General features: G+C 40.1%; 1 protein-coding gene across 4 annotated transcripts in view; it reads left to right on the top strand.

The window, feature by feature from the left end:
• LOC311431843 (uncharacterized protein) overlaps positions 1-16268 on the top strand; it is a 305675-nt gene extending 289407 nt beyond the window's left edge. For all 4 annotated transcript variants that reach the window (XM_084509774.1, XM_084509773.1, XM_084509775.1 and 1 more), the window contains 4 exons: positions 8923-9090; positions 14397-14594; positions 15751-15775; positions 16089-16268. In XM_084509774.1, the coding sequence (XP_084365900.1) occupies positions 9026-9090; positions 14397-14594; positions 15751-15775; positions 16089-16256 (456 nt within the window). In that variant the 5' untranslated portion in view covers positions 8923-9025 and the 3' untranslated portion in view covers positions 16257-16268. The remainder of the gene's footprint in view (positions 1-8922; positions 9091-14396; positions 14595-15750; positions 15776-16088) is intronic.
• Positions 16269-16664: the final 396 nt, after the last annotated feature.

Raw genomic sequence — 16664 nt, 5'->3', positions numbered from 1 at the left:
TTCACTAGAGCAAGTGAGTCTTTCACATCAAGGAAAGAAATACAGATGGGACATCAAAAGAAGTGGGGGGGGGGGGGGGAAGGGGGGAGCAGTCATTTCTATCTCAACAGTCACTTCTCTCTCTTCAACTTCATATCTTCAACTTTGCAGTGTTTCATCTTATGTGTAATAACAGTGATGGTCTGTGTTGCTTTCTAAGTGCACTGGGGGGTTCCTTAAGGAAACATCACAACATGATATAATTGCAGAAGAACAGATTTAACCTCATATGATCCAATTCCATCTCCTACATGATAAAAGATGTAGAATTTCACTCACTAGTACCTGTGTTCCCATCTCTCCAAGGTGTCTTTTGCAAATATGCCTATTCTTGATCATGAGGATCATAAGGACCGGGTTCAACAACCTAAAAAGTTCCTAAATTCTCAGCGAGGTTAGTTGTTGAATCTGAATCAAATAAAATGGACAATTAGGCAGTGTTCTTGGTAAATTACTTGAGTGAATAATTGCCATTATTTGTAGGCAAATGCATTTTAGGTCCAGTTTAAATTTATCTAATGTCAGCTTCCAGCCACTCTGTTTTCATGGATTTGTCTGCTAGTTAGAGGTGCCATTACTGTACGATATCTATTCTTCTTATAGGGATTTTGAAACTGTTATTAAAATTGCATCTTAATATTCTTTTTGGAATATTAATTGTTTGAGCTTCTTCAGTTTATCACTGATGAAAAGTCACTCTTGTTTTTACCTGAAACCTTTCTTTTCTTTTGCTCTTGCTTCAAAAGAGCCTTGCTCATTTCATTTATTTACTGTAATCTCTTAATTTATTTACTCTGGGGTAAAATGCCACATCCTGTGAATGTGGCATGTATTCTTTGTTGAAAGATGTATGGCAGTGCTCTCCAAAATACTAAGACACCTGTTATTGTGCTTGAACAGAACTTAGGAAGCTGGGTCAGCATGTAAGACAGATCACCTTTAGAGATCACTGTCAGCTGTGAGCACTCTGCTTAAGAGCTTGATTTATCTGAATCTTTAAGAAGCATACAATGTGCAATGAATCTGAGCCTTTTTTTTTTCTTCCTATTTATCTGAATTCTCTCTTTATTTTATAAATATTAAAAGTTAACACTAAGGTGATAAATGAGCATGGGAGCCAACACCTTTAAAATTGCTTGGAAAAAAATATGCATTTGACCTGAGAATGGTTAACACAAATAGATTATGGAGAACAACTTCTGTAGTTATTGCTGAAACAGAAAGTAATCCATTATAAAATATGCACGCAGTCTCCCATTTTCCTTTTTACAGAAAAATACAGAACAGAAATATTTATCATATACGTTTGCCCTTTTACTGTCATTATTGCTGACAGAAAATTTCTGAATAGAATTTGAACTGATGTATTGCAGGTGTTCCTTTTCTGCCTGATTTATATACTAGTTGGGACAAGAAGTGTTTATTTTTGCTATTAATGTCTATTGATCATGGAGTTTCATTAACATTTTTAGCTTCCTTTATCAATTATTTGCATTCCTCTGTGTCTAATTTATATTCACAGAAATAGCATGCTGTTCAATTTTTCAGCAGAATCTATGGTTTTAATAGGTAATAAAGGCTTTTGGAGAAAAAAAAAAAATCATATCACTAAAGAACACCTATAAAAAAAAGGTGATTTAGAAGAATACACATTACTATAGATAAGGACCACTTAACATCATGACAGCTGATCATGCTTAATCTTATAGTCCACTTAGGTTAACCACAAGCTGACATAATGTTTAAATTTCAGTCCTTCTCAAGGCTGTCCGAATGATATTTAACATCATGTTATTTGTCATATATATATAATTTTGCCTAAGTTTCTAGTTCAATCTGTCTTAAACTATTCTACAATCCTTAAAAAGTTGTCCATGTCAAGTTTGGACCATGTTACTGGAAGAATGCAGCAAAATTGCACTGCTTCTGCCCATAATGTACACTGCTCTGCACATACAGGGGACTTTGGTCTCCAGGCCATTATTCTGGCACCTTTTATGAATGTTAAATTCACAGCCAGAAAAGTTTTACCTAAGAAATACAGAATCCTATATCCATTTCAATTCTCAGGGAAAGTATAGGCAGACGGAAGTTCATTGCCCAGTTTAGAATTTGGCTGTAACGTCTTAACATGCTTGTTCATAAAAACTCAGTGTCCCTAGCCCCTGTATGAACCTAGCTTGCCCCTGTATGAACCCATTCCAGTATTTGCATTCTTGAACATGATGATGTAGTTGAATGCATATTAGCATCATGTTGCAAAATACAATGGGTCACCAAAGAACGTTATATAACTTAAGTTGTTTTTTTTGTTTGTTTGTTTGTTTTTTTAAAGTACATTTTTCTAGTATTTGTATCTAATATTTTCTAGTATTTGTATCTAATATGATCTTTGTTTGTGAAGTGCTGTATAGTTAGAGAAATGAGGTATAATTTTCAAGCATGTGTCTACATGGATCTTCCTGTGAGTTTTGGGGTGGTATGTCAATTTATGCTAATTAAACACAGTTTCTTTGTCTTGTGTATGCACTGCAGGTGCTGTATCTTATTCCATCACACCAATGAGCAAGGGCAGAGTTGGTGAGTCTGCCCCAGTAACACTGCATCTTCGTAATGGTTGTAATAAAAGAGAAGAGCAGTAAGCAGAGCAACACTGCAAGGAAAGTTAACATCCCAGCCAGACACAGTACACTAGGTTGGAAGAGATCTCCAAGATCATCTAGTCCAACCTCTGACCTAACACTACGAAGTCCTCCACTAAACCATATCACTAAGCTCTAAATCTAAACGTCTTTTAAAGACCTCCAGGGATGGTGACTGAACCACTTCCTTGGGCAGCCCGTTCCAATGCCTAACTTGTATAGTCATAGATAACTGAGACTGCTTTTTTCATATTAAGGTGCCTGGCTACTACAGTTTGTCAAGGGCTATGTGTCTTCTGTTGGCTTAAGCCTCTGACATTCATTTTGGTACAGTTTTGAGAAAGTAGCCCTTGTGGTGTGTCCTGAGACTGTTCTTTGAAAACAGATTGCTGCTCTTCTTGAAACTGGTTGAGGGATTGCTCTTCAAAGTTTATCAGAGGTATTGGTGCTAAGCACAGTTGTCACTATGGGTCTGTGAGATCCACCATCTCTGGCTGCACTTCCCATACTTCCATTTCAGTGTTTGTGTGCTCAGCGCTGTCAGATGTGAAATGCTTGCTCCTGTGTAATAGATAGATGACTCCTCCATCTGCTAAACTGACCGTTTCAGTCCCTTCTCTTTCAGGGCAGAGTTCTTCAACTCCATGAATTTATAATGCTTGATGAGCTGGTTATTAGTCCTCATCTGCATCTTTGTTCTTGAATATTTATTTTTTGTTTGTAACACATAAAGTTTCTTCTGATGACAGATCAGATTGCCAGTAATAGAAATATAATAGTAAATATAATTTCTGGCCTCTGTAGCTGTCTTTTAAATGATTTTTTTTCTAGTTTCTAATATCCTTTGTTAGTCCTAACTATTCACAGATTCCATTTTCAACCATCTTTTATCACAGTCTCCTGGAGTTCCTGAAGACTCTCTTTAAATGTCTTATTCTCCATCTTTTGTTCCTGAGAAAAGAAGTTCTACTCATCTCAGAGGATAAGATTTGGAAATATCAGAAGTTCCCCATACTTTGTTCTGGGACATCACGGATCATTAGGACACACTTCCTCTTAAAGTTCCTAGTAATTTCTGTTGTAGCCTCATAACAAATGTTTTACTGAAACACAGACTGTCTTACTCTGCTAGGAAATTGGTGTTAATAGGAAGGAAAGACGTGTGTATTCTAGCACAAAGTACCTCTGATGAAACCCTGTGCACTTCTTACCTGTTTTCTACACAACGGTATGTAGCTGTATATTCTCAATTATTCCTTTCTTCGAACTACTCCTGAGATCACTCAAATGCCCTTTTTTGCCTGAATCACACTTCCCTCAGTTATATCTCACTGCCACATTCAAAATTTGCCAGTAATTCAGTGCTCCCACAGCTTGACAGATTTACTAACAGATTGGTACCAGGCTTACTGTTTAATAGGCCAATTCTTTAAAAAAAAAAAAAAATGGGGTGGCAGATACCTTCTGATTTGAGCATGCTTAGATCTTTCAGTTTTGTTTTGACTTCATATATGTCCATTCCATTTCCAAATTTTCCTTTGCATTCACTCTGCAACCTTTCTCTTTACACTCAACTGCTGCATTTTTACTGAAAACTAAAGCAACACATTCAGTTCATTTTGGGGGTTATATCTCAAGTTCTATCCTGCCCATTCTGCACAAAAATAATCATTGTTATTTGCTTATTTTTGTTGAACAAAGGACCCTTTGCTCTTTGTTTTAAGAAAAAAAAAAACATAAAGTCTGTGTGACTCAGTCTAACTTTTGACAATTTTCTCTCTTCTTGACTTCCAAAATGCAGTCTTATTCATGTGTATTTAGATTCTTTTTTATAGAAGAATCTCTACATAATGCAAGTTTTCTTCTGGTATCCTTGTCTGCCCAGTAATATCTGGAGCTTTTTACAGATTTTGTCTGTTTGTCACAAGTCTGCGGTTTAAAAGTATGTTCTGTGTCCATGGGAGACCTCAGGTTTGAAAGGAAAAGGAAAGGAATGAAACCTGTTAGATTTTTTTTTTTTTAATTCCCAAGCTACAAAGAATAATAATAATATTTAAAAAAAAAAAAAAAACAAAACAAAAAAAAAACAAGAAGTTCAAATATATATATACATACATGTATATGGATAAAACATACAGTTTACGGCATTTTCTACCTAATTCAATCATTTTTATTTAATCTAAATGTTCATAATATTATTATATGAGAGTGTCATTTTTAAAGTGTTTCAAACCTCATTTCTGAATCACCAGCATTTTTACCAAGACAGAAATTGCAGGGACTTTTCCTGGGTTTGTTTTCCAGTAAAGAAATTCACAAAGCTGCCCTTTGCTAATAAGCTCCAGTTTGGAAAAATAAACACTTTTTCCTGGAGAAAAGAAAAACTTGCCTGTGATCAAAAATTTTCCATCCAAATAATTTCTCCTGAGTTTTATTCCCCAGAGCTGCATTATAATGCAGTGTCATAATAAGCCACTACCTTCTGTCACTTGGCTGTCCTCTTCATTTGACATAATGCAGGTTCATTATACACTGTAGTGTTCAGGTTCTGAGGGATTTAATCATATAAACAAAGGTATAATAAGTGTAGCAACTTGGCTTCTGGCAGCCCCACCATTCTATATTGTATCCAGTTAAAGTGGTGTGGATGGGTCAGTGTTGGATGAGAGGTATCTGTGTAAATGGAGAAGGTTGGAGAAAAATAGGTTCTTTCTCTTGAGGGGTCATGTACCAGTATATGTCAGATGCTGTCAGGATTAATACTGGGATAGATGTAATGTCTTTGGAAGATAAGCAAGACCAAGTTTCTAGCCAGTTGCTGTCATTAAGGTTCCTAGCTCATAGACACTTTCTACAAATGATCCTCTTCAGTCTTTGACCAGTTCTAAAGCAGCAGTTACATCCCACTGACCTAACTTTCCATCACAGTTCTACCTGCAAGGTACCTTTGCCAAAGCCTTTCTGCACAGCAAAGGTGTGATTTTTAGAAGTCATCGTCCTTTGCTTCTGAGCTAATTATACCCAACTAGAGTGAAAAAGATTGTTCAGTTAGTGACATGCATAATGCTCAGTTTCACTTGTTGTTGTAGAAGCTTCAAAATAGTCTTAATAACTTTGTGTCTGATTTCTTAATGTCTAATTTCAGTGCACGTATTTTCCAACACTTGTCTGCTCAGTCTCACCTTTTTTCACTGTAGGCAAAAAAAAGAATGTGGAACTCCAAGTGAAATTTATAACATGTCCATTCTTTCCATGCTCCATAGAACAGGTGATAACACAGTACAGAAGTTCTCACATCATATGGAGTCAATGTGCTTTACTGATGGTGAACCAAGCACATTTTGCAATGTAAGGTTCTTCTTCCAGACCTTCTCAGTGGAAGCTGTAAGTCTCATGAGAACAGTGACTTAGCAGAAAGAGTACCCTTATTTTTACCATTGTTCAACTCCTAAATAAAATAAGCTGATAGCTCTTGCTTCCTGACAGATAGTAATTTATGTGTTGAAACTTAAGACCAATAACTCATAATCTGTATCACTTGACCATTTCTGGTCAAGAAAGTCTGAAGTGCGAATTCACATAGAGGCTGAATTATCTCTGGCCCCATGAGAAATAGTCCGTCCAGGTCATGGTTGAGGTCATTGTTAGAGTGTTTTCTAAAAGCTTGTCAGTATTCAGAGCTTATTGTTTGCTTGTTCTTGGGGGATTTAACCCTGCAAAGTGCTGAGCACTTCTGATAGATACTGAGCACCATCAACTTTCATTTGGATTAAGATAAAACTGAGGACACTCAATCTGTCTTGAAAAATGTTTAGCATTTTGTAAATTGAACCTTGACTGACTTTCTTTTTCCCCTTTATAGTCCCTAAAGAATCTTAAATTTAATTACAAAAATTCTGTTAAAGCTCAGGCAGAATGGACACTAGTACATGCCAATGGTATTTAAAACTGTCTGTCAATGCACTATTGAATTGCTCAATCTGGATTTTAATAGCTTTTTCTGAATCGGTAAAAATAAATTATTTAAATCCCATGTAATGTAAATGTAATTAAAATGTACTTTACATGCAAGAAAGTGCATGCAGAAATTGTTGGATATCTGTCCTGTACTTAGGGGGGAAAAAAGACGTTGGGCTTAGGAGTTCTTTTAAAAAGTCTAGCAAGGGCTTAACATTTCTCTATGCACTCCTTGAAATCAGATATAACCAAATAATGAGATAAGTGGATAGCTCTTTTTTTTTTTGTTGTTGTTTTTAATTCAGTGAAGGCCTCCCAGTGCATATTCCTGTTGGGGTTGATGAATAGCTCCTTTGGGATGCTGTAGGCTCCACTCAATGTACTTATGGAATACCTTCCATTTACACAGGCCACATTTTTCTTGATCAGCCCATGAGGATGAGGGGAAAGTCAAAGAAGCAGCAATTGTCAAAATTGTCAAAAGTTAGACTGAGTCACACAGACTTTATGTTTGTTTTTTTTTTTTTTTCTTTTTCACTTAAGCGCAGTTGTTTTATGCTCTGTTTTATGATTGTGGCTAACTGAACTCCCTGGGATTCAGCCTGGCCTTAACCCTAGAAGATAACAACCCCCCAAACCCTAAAGCCATCCAATAAAAGGGTCCATTAACCATTAACCATTACCTTTCCTTTTTAGATGAGGCAGTCACACTCCATATGGAAGACTTACTACAAATTAATAGGAAGAAAGGTGGTCTTCCAGCCTAGCCCACAAAACAGCAGCATTTTTGATGCACTTTTTCATCTCAAGTTTTAACATAGCCTCCAATGATTTTTGTTTTCTTTACAAGACCATTGGCAGCAGACCAGTGCACTGCAATGACACCCCTAAATCTTTGTAGCACATACTCAGATCATGTGAGTTAGCCTGGAGTTGTACTTCTCCCACATGGACATCTATTTTTTCAGACCTATCTGATGACTGAAAAACAGTGGCTGTGTGGTGAAAGTCACCTACAGCTGGTAAGAAAGGGATGTAGGCTAGACTTGCTAAACTGAAGGTGCCTTTCATTACGCTCCCTTCACCTTCTCCACTGACAGTACTATTCCCCTGGGTGACTGCAAATCACTGCAGGACAAATGACCACTGAGACCTGATTTTGTAGATCTTCATAGACTCGCTGCATACAGAAAGACATCTCTCTGGAAAGCATCAAAAGATGAAACTACGTAGCACTTGCTATTTGTAAAGTCAGAGGGGAAGGGAAAAAATTGTCTGTTTTTCACTTAATAGGTATTCAGTAAACTGTAATAACAGTGAGGATCAAGACACATTTCCTGTAAAAATGAACCTATTTCTGAGCATAAAAGATTCAGTTTCTTAACTCAGATTGTCTACATATGTTCTGACTTTGCATGTTGTAAATAAAACAGTATTATACTGCAGACTATCCCAAGTGTTATTCCTGCTGTTTTACATCAGTTATCTGCTGGCTAAATTTGGGTTTCTTTCATGACTGCCTTAGAAAATAGATCTCCTCACATTTCTGGGTATCTGGAGGCCAAGTCAAGTGGCCAAATTCTGTCCTCAGCCACTGTCACAACACTGCATTGTCTCCAAAGGACTTGCACAGGAGCAGTACAATTTCTGTCCAAAGTGTAAGACAGTGGCTTTTGCCTGTCCCTGACCATCTGTCAAAACTTATTCATAATGAACTATTATTCCTGGAATGTATTTTATGGCTTCAAAGTAATCTGTAAACTGTATCCCTCCCATGATATGCATGTAGATTAACAGTGGCATCCCCGTTTTACAGTTGGAGGTCTGTATTCATTGTAAGAGAGTGAGATAACCAAGTGCATGCAAGTCACCAGTACATATTATTAAGGGTCAGAACTTCAAATAATGTAGCTCAGCTTAGAGTAATAGTACTATATAGTACTAATAGTTATAGAGGAAAAATGAAAAGGAGATGAATGCACATTTCCTTCCTGAACTCCTTTCCGGTGAGTGGGAGGTTCACATAGTCCATGATAAATGGCTTGCAAGGTTTGAGGTAAGGAAGAGTCAAACTCAGTCAGAGTGGCTGAGGCTGTTTTTTTGTTTGTTCTTGCCTTCTTGCAGCAAAATTCATGCTTTATTTCTTAAAATCACTCTACCTTAAAACGATGATATTCCCCTGTTCTCAGAAGCTGATAATGCTTGATGCTGTGTTCTTTCTATGGCACATTACAGTTCTGGATGCTTATTATTAATCATCATCTTTCTTAATTGTGTTACATAGGAACTGTTTGATGACCTGTGGCAAGTGGAGTAGATGTTCTACACACTGTTTGCGATTAAACATCTAATTCATAGTAGCCCACAGTGTGAGGAACAGCTCACAGATGGTTCCAGATGGTCCTTTCCAGTTCTGTGTCTTATTACAGTTGATGGGTACCAACAGCAAAAGGTAACTGGCAATCTCTGTAACATTTCTTCTGTTGAACAACAAGCCTCTTTGATCTCCTTTGAAAGAAAGAAGGAAAAATATGTTATTTGAAATCAAATGCATAAATAAAGAGTGAAATAGAAGCTTAAAAAGAAATAGTATGAAAAGGAATGAAAATATTGTTATAGTTGGTTAGAAGGTTCTTACTACTGTATTTTTATTATCTTGTGTTGAATAGCAGTGTTTTGCTCTGGCTACCAAACCAAGAGCTCACCAAAGGTTTTCATTCTTCAAGCAACATCTAAAAACTGTATTAACTTTTTTCTGGTATTAGATTTAAATTGCAGCACCCCATGAATAGGAAAGTGTCAACATTTTCCAAAACCATACACATGTGAATCTATATCTGTATCTTCACTGATATCTATGTCTTGTTAATGACTTGCATATGAAACACTGCATATCTTGCAAAACAAACATGACGTTTTTGCTGCTGCTTAAATACTCCACACTTACGTTCCTACGTGCTTTACATACCATATGAGTGCACTCTGACGCAGAGGAGTGAAGCAACCTGGTAGGGGGAAGCTTCAGACCAAAGGGGCTCACTGAAATGCAGAAGTGAGAGAACACCAGATCTCCCCCAGGAAAGATCACAGGCAACTTCTTTGCAACAAGTAACTTGTGCATGATTACAACACCAATTAATTATTCCAAGTGTACTGCTCATCCATGTTGGGCAGGGACATGCAAAATATAACCTGGTTAATAAGGCTAAGGTAGAATTGAAGAGCTCATTTTCCACATAGTGTGTAAAAGAGTTTCATGCTCCTTTAGTTATTAGTTACGGGGATAAGGATCCAATTAAGCCCATATATGCTTGGGCTCTAGCTTAGGGAAGCTAATTTGTCTTCGGTTTCTGTGACTGTAGTTGTATTAAGCTTGGGGCTGAGCAAAACTCTAACCCCAGAATTAGGGAGATGTGTTTGGACTTTGAATTCAGACCAGAATTTCGTGGCTCAGGCCCATCTCTGCAGTAAGAGGTTGCATGGCTATGGGTGAATGGTGGTGAGTATGTTGGTGCATGTGACTGCATATTTAAGAGTTTGAAACGAGCTGAGGAAGGAAACAAGACCAATCTAGTGCTTTTGCCAGATCAGAATTTCCTTTCAATAAAAACTCTCTGTTAGTGTCACTCCAGAATATTTAAAGAAAATTATTTCCTGTGTGCCAGCACTTACAAGGAAAATCTGTAGCCAGTGGGTTAGAAACTAGTATCAAGCTTGTAATTTATCAGTTTCATCTAGGCCAGTGTCTCAGAACTGGAAAAGAAAGGGCAAATCATGACAGAGTTGTCTCCTGGCACTCTGAAAACATATGGCAAATGGGAGACGGTGCTCTCAAAATTAACTTAATTTTCCCTGAAGAGTAAACATTCTGGACTAAATCTGTGATTCAGACCTATTCATCAAGGCATCGTACAAAAGGTAAATTTGGACCTACTATGTATAAATGCATTTTCATTTTCAGTATTTCAGCCTGCAGAGTATTCAGATGGAGATAAAACGTTGGATTTTTTTTTTCCCCATTTGAATAAGTAATGGGGAAAGAAGCTTTAATCTTGCTTCTTTTTTCTGTCATGGATTTCATATGTTGAATTTTTTGGTTTTCTTCTCAGTCTGTCAAGGTCTCAAAAATGACCTTGACAAGTGATTTCTCTCACTTCTTTTGAGTGTGAATAATCCCAGTTATTTCTGTGTTGATGGTTTGTTTTTATTATGGATTTCCTTGAGCCTAAGAAGCTTGAAATAGCAGCTTTTATCTTAAAATGTTTAAACTTCATTGAGTCACAATAAGTCTGTAGCTGTCTGGATATGTAGATACGTATCTGTTCTTGGCACCTCTTTGGCCTTCGCTGATGCGGTCCTCAAGCATCTTGCAATCCTCACAGTGCCCCTGGCAGGGAAGCTTTTGCAGATGGAAGGCTGAAGCATGGCACAGAATGAGTGACCCATTCAAGGACTCTAGGGAAGTCCAAAGTGCAAGTTCGTAGCAACATCCACCAGGTCAAACTTGTGTCTCCTCTCACCACATAATCAGTTGCGGGAACAAAAAGAAGCAACCTATCTTACTATATTTTAACCTGGTTTTGAGTTAAATTTGGCCCCTCATAGCACTGATAATGACTTTAAAAAGATTTAGCAAGGAGAATATTCTTGAAAAAATACATCTATACAATCAAATCATTAGCTAAGGGCAATTTCTCTTAGCAGGCTGTAATAAAACCAGGCTGATTAAGCTTCAGGGACTTGCATAAAGCAGTTCTGTATTTATGGAGTGACTTAAAAGAGTCAGTGAGGCAGCAGATCCACACCAGTGAGCAGCTGCAATGAGGAACAGTGACAATCCTTTGCCTGCAAGCGTTGAAAGAAACTTCTTTGTATTTCAACTGAGACACATTTCTAGCTGGCCTATCAACCAGTGCCACATTGTTTGTTGATGTTCATATGTATGTGAATCCAGGAGTGTAACCCATATGTAAACTGATATAACCCACCTGCCCTGATAACAGAGCTATTAAAAGAAGGCAAAGGATTAACAGGACAGTGTAAAGAGGAAGGTGGTGATCTGCTGAGGCTGTCAGCGAACAGATCCTGCAATGGCTGGCTCCACCTGAAACTTTGAGTCTTTACAAGACTTGGTCCAAACTAACCTACCTGTCTGTACCTTACTGTTCTGTGGCATAAAATGGGAACAAGGATGTTTTCTCTGTACTTACACAGCGCTGTGGATTGTGGAGCTATCTGGTTTGGAAGAGACATCTGGAGGGCCCTCCTGTGTGGAGCAGGGCCAGCTCTGACATCAGGCCCAGTTCCAGGGCTAGATCATACCGCTCAGGGGCTCTGAGGCCACTGGAAGCAGAGGACCTGCTGACCACCAGAGCCCAAGGATGTCCCTCCCCACCCTCCTTTACATACCAGCTTTGGGGATAGGGGGTGTGCCTGTTTTGGGGAGAGCCTGCGGGTCTTTTGCACCTTAGTGCCTGATGCAGGCATGTGGGGGATGCAGATGGCACCCAGGGTGCCGTGGAAGGATAGGGTTTGGAGCTGCACCCCAGGAGCCCCCCGGCTGCCTCCTTGCTGCACAGGGGCCGTGCACATCCATCCCTGCAGCCGTACGGCCGGAGATTCAGCCTGGAAACTCACAGCCTCCAGGAATAAAACAGGGCGTGAAATCTTACTACTCTTAAATTCCAGCCGGGGGGAAGCCGGACGTATCCCTTCGGCAAAGAATCAGGCCTGCACGGTTCAAAAGGAAAGAGAAAAGGGAAGGAAGCTGCTGGCGGACTGCAGCCTCCCCATTCTCTCTGCCCGGCGGCTGCCTCTGCCCTCTCGGAGCGCGCTGGGACTCCCCGGAGGGGGGGCCCGATCCTGTGCGCAGCGCTAATTAGTTAGCAGGCGGCGCTGATTGCGGGCACTGCCCGCCTTTAGCCGGTGCTGGAGCGCCCTCTCCTGGAACGGGGACCCCCGCAGCCTGCGGGAGGGGGCTGAGCATCTGCAGCTCGCCGGCTCTGGTGGCCCAACTCTGTCCCCAGCAGCTCCCCCAAAGTCGTTTCGTCCCCCGTTGTTTGCCGTCCGGGGGGCTGGGGAGGGGGGAGGTTGAGTTTTCTCGCAACTTTTTCCATCTCTGACCTCGCCGGTGTTTTGCGGATATAGGCATTAGCCTGGGTTTGCCCCCTCAGTCTCGCTAAATCTCCGTGCCTGGGAAGGAAGTGGTGTTTTGAGTTGCTACTTCTTACCAAAGACCTGGTTCTGATGGGCTGTGGTGCTTCAGGGAGGCCCAGGACTGGTTAATCCGATGAATTCAATGCTGATTAAATATTGGCATATATGGAGATCCTTCAGGAGCAGCATTATGATGGATTTCTTGGCTGAGAGGAATTAATTTGTGTATCTCCCTGCTTTGACACTGTAACTGTTATCAGATGATGCATAACTCATAAGGTTATGCTCAGAAACTAGAGTAAAGATCTTGCAACAGTCTGGGTCTAAGTATGATTTTCATTCATTTAAGTACCTTCTACTAGGTTCAATGAGCTGTAATCCAGTGAAGAATTTTGTTTTTTTCCTTTAAAACATTCCACAAGGGATTCTTCAGCCTCTTATGGGATGAATCCCAGCAAGATAGGAAGTGCGTGAAGAACCACAGTCATTTACTGCAGGGACCAATAAAGACTGAGAGCATCAGGAAAAAAGAATGACTTCTATACAGCTGGGCAAGAAATACCTGGATGGCCAGAAAAGGAAATTGCTCTGTTCTTGGATGCACACTGCTGTCATGTGTTTGGGGAAGCTGGGTCAAATGAGGCAGGAAAGTTCCTCAGAGTCAGAGCAGCCTTCACGCTTGCCATTCAGCTCTCAGATCAAATGTCTCGCATACTGTCTGCTACTATCTGGAGTCTGGCTCCCGATTTTGTTTTGTTCTCCCAAAGATCCAGGGAGAAGTCAGTAGTTGTGTAAGGCTGGAGATGCCATGTGGTATGCAAGGGAGTGGGAAAAAAAGCAAACCTTTGGCTTACAGGCCACAGAGTTGACATAGACTGAGGTTGTGGGCCAGCCACAATTGTCTTGGGACTGCTGTTCTCTTCTGCTGGCACGTCATCTGCCTGCAACAATGTGCTGACTGAGCTTGCTTGTCTATTGTAGCGCTTATCCTACCACTCCTTTGCCTTGTAGAGCATTTTTACATTTCAGTTGTGGATCGTTGCTCTAGTCTTGTTTCTGCCCCTTTTCACTCAAGGCAGGAACAGAAGCAAAGAGATGTTGTTCCAAGCACATCTAGGGTGTGAGTATGTGCTCTTTGTGATCCTTGCTGGTTTTACCAACCTGTGAGTCTTTTTTTTGTATTCATGAAGTTCCTGTCAGCACAGTATTTAAGCTTTGGTTGTGGTATTTCATTATCCAAAGGAGGGTCACCCAGACAGCCCTCCTCCCACAATAACCAGACTGCACAACGTGTGTTGCAGTGATATGGGTAGTACCCTGCATACCCTAGAAACTTGCAGAAGTTTGGAGAAGTATGTCTTATTAGAAAAGGTAAGGAGATGTTAGAGTTGAGCATATTTTATTCAGTGAGCTCTCTGCAAGCAAAGACTTAGACATGACGAGGAAGAAGCTTCCTTTGAGAATGGCTACAAAGTGCTTGTGGGACTGGCAAGTACAGCTAGCAACCAAGATGCCTATGGGTAAAAATGGGTATCAAAAGAAAAACAAAAAGAATAGCTTAGAAGAATTAAAGCCTTGGCTTCTCTTTCTGTGCTTCCTCAGGAAAGGATATGAACTAGCAGCAAAATGTTCTCAGCATCAGCAAAAACTCCAGTGCTGTCGGAAAGATCTGAGATGTGTTAAACTTCTGCAGATACAAAATGAAGTGGTATCAGATCTGATCGCTCAGGGAGCTGTGTGCCCTGAAATTTCACATGAAGCTATGCCCAGCAGCTCACAGACTGGCCATCAGGACACAAGGTTCTGCTTAGGGTCCCAAGCATGGGGGGGGGGGGGGGGGGGGGGAAGGGTATGCGTTCTTCTTTCAGAAGTAATTTTATTGCCGTTGTAGTGAACATGGACAGTCTTACACTGACAGCATGGGATAGTGAAGTATAACGGTGCATGTGGCCCTCTGAAGGACCTGTGGGAATAGCTGCTCCCACTGTATAACAAAACAGTACCCAAATACTGGAAATTAGCCGAGAGCTACAATTCCCAGCTGACAGCCCAGAAGGAACAGAGAGGACAAGAGGCACCTCTTTTGGAGGGATAGGCTTTCAGAGAGGCCGAGGGACTAAGAGACTGTTGCTAAGTGAAGGAATTTTTTCCCCCTAGATTAATTTAAAGGGCATTTCTGTCCAACTAGCTCAAAAGAGGTTTATCACACAGCTATGGGTTTTGTTGTCTTTGGCTAACACAAAGCAAAACCAACCTTAACTGTGTACTCAAAGACCAAACTGTGTTTAATGTACATTTTCCCTCATCATCCCTCTGCTGTTCCTCCAACCTGCTTTGGAAGAGGATTGTCTGGAGGTGACCTTAGATCATTTCAGTGTCTATTAAATACTTGACCTCCCTACCAAGTGCAGAAAGAGTGATACAGTTTGCGATGGTAGTTTTTGTTTGGTTGGTTTTGTTTGGTGTTGGCTTTGTTTTGTTTGGAGATTTCTGTGCTGCCGGAACAGCACTGCAATCACTAAACTCATTTTACTCTGATCAGGATATAGAAAGCAGATGGCAACAACTTCAAGTCATTAGTGTAATATTTGACACTGCATACTTTATTCCTATTTCACTGTCATAGCTATTGCTTATTGCAATACCTGAGACTAGTTTTTCATCAAAGGGATACTTTGGAGGAGCAAACAGATTTGACTGGGAAAATCCCCCCAAAAAATAACCACATCATGAAGGATAAGCCCATTCCACCTGGCATTTTGCCACTTCCATGCTCATATTCAAGTAGTTCAATCAAAACTTAAATAAATTAAAGGCACTTTTCAGATCTCAACATTTCTGTTTGAGAGTTTAGTAAAGATGTGAAAAGATCATATTTATATGTTTTATATGGTGTTTCCTCCATTCCTATTAAACCTAGCCTGTTTATAGTTGCCACTTCTCTTCTTCTCCCTAGAGACTCAACTGGGTGCATGAGGCAGGTGTGTGCAAATCTGTCTGGGGTACCTGATTTCTCATCCTCACCTCCAGACCAGTTTCTCTGCCTCACTTCACACCAGTGGCTGGCTGGGGTGCCACTGGTATCCCACACAGGTGGCTGGGGCAGCTGTGTCTGCCCTTTGTGATTGTGAGCGAAACCCCACCGCATCATTTCTTCCTGGCTTGAGGCACCTTTGGTCTGTTCTCGGGTAGATGGTCTGACTTGGCGTTGTGGTTGACACTGGCAGGCTGGAGGATGGTTGTCTGTCTGTCATTCCTCACAGATTTACTTTTTTTTCCTTTGCTGTTTAACAGAACTGTGAATGTGCTATTCATGTTGGTTTGCATAACTGTGACCTGAACAGCAATGCCTGCATTCATGCATTCAGTGCTATCAACACTGAAGAAGCCACTTCTCTTCAGTGGTGCACTCTGGAGATCCAGTCACACGCCTTTTGTCCTGCATTTAAGGGAGGGAAATAACTGAGGGCTTTCTCACCCATCTCAGTGCCCTGTGAATGTTTTGAGCAACTGATATACCTCGCTGGGTGTTCAGCCAGTAACTTGAACTGCTGATATTCTTCGCCTTGCACATCATGATTTGATATGAATAAACATCGACACTGTACCAATTGTTTATTAGTTTTGGCTTCTCTTTGAATTTTGGAGTAGGAATCATATTCTAAGAAATAGGTTTTTAGGTCAAATTCTCTCCTGCTTTTCCCATAGTCTGTCATTTCATGAACTTGAATCAGGATTTTTTCATTTGTGTTCTTTGGAACTATTGTGTCTTTTATCTAAGCATATATCCGAAGCCAAAAAAAAAAAAAAAAAAAAAAAAAAGCTCTTCTTGTCGTTTGCTGTCATTTGCTGATTTTTTCAATACCTATA

The sequence above is a fragment of the Aythya ferina genome (genome assembly GCF_964211825.1).
Source record: "Aythya ferina genome assembly, chromosome: 2".
NCBI lineage: Eukaryota > Metazoa > Chordata > Aves > Anseriformes > Anatidae > Aythya > Aythya ferina.
Note: the sequence above shows the minus strand (reverse complement) of the source record. Positions and strands in the feature narration are given on the sequence as shown.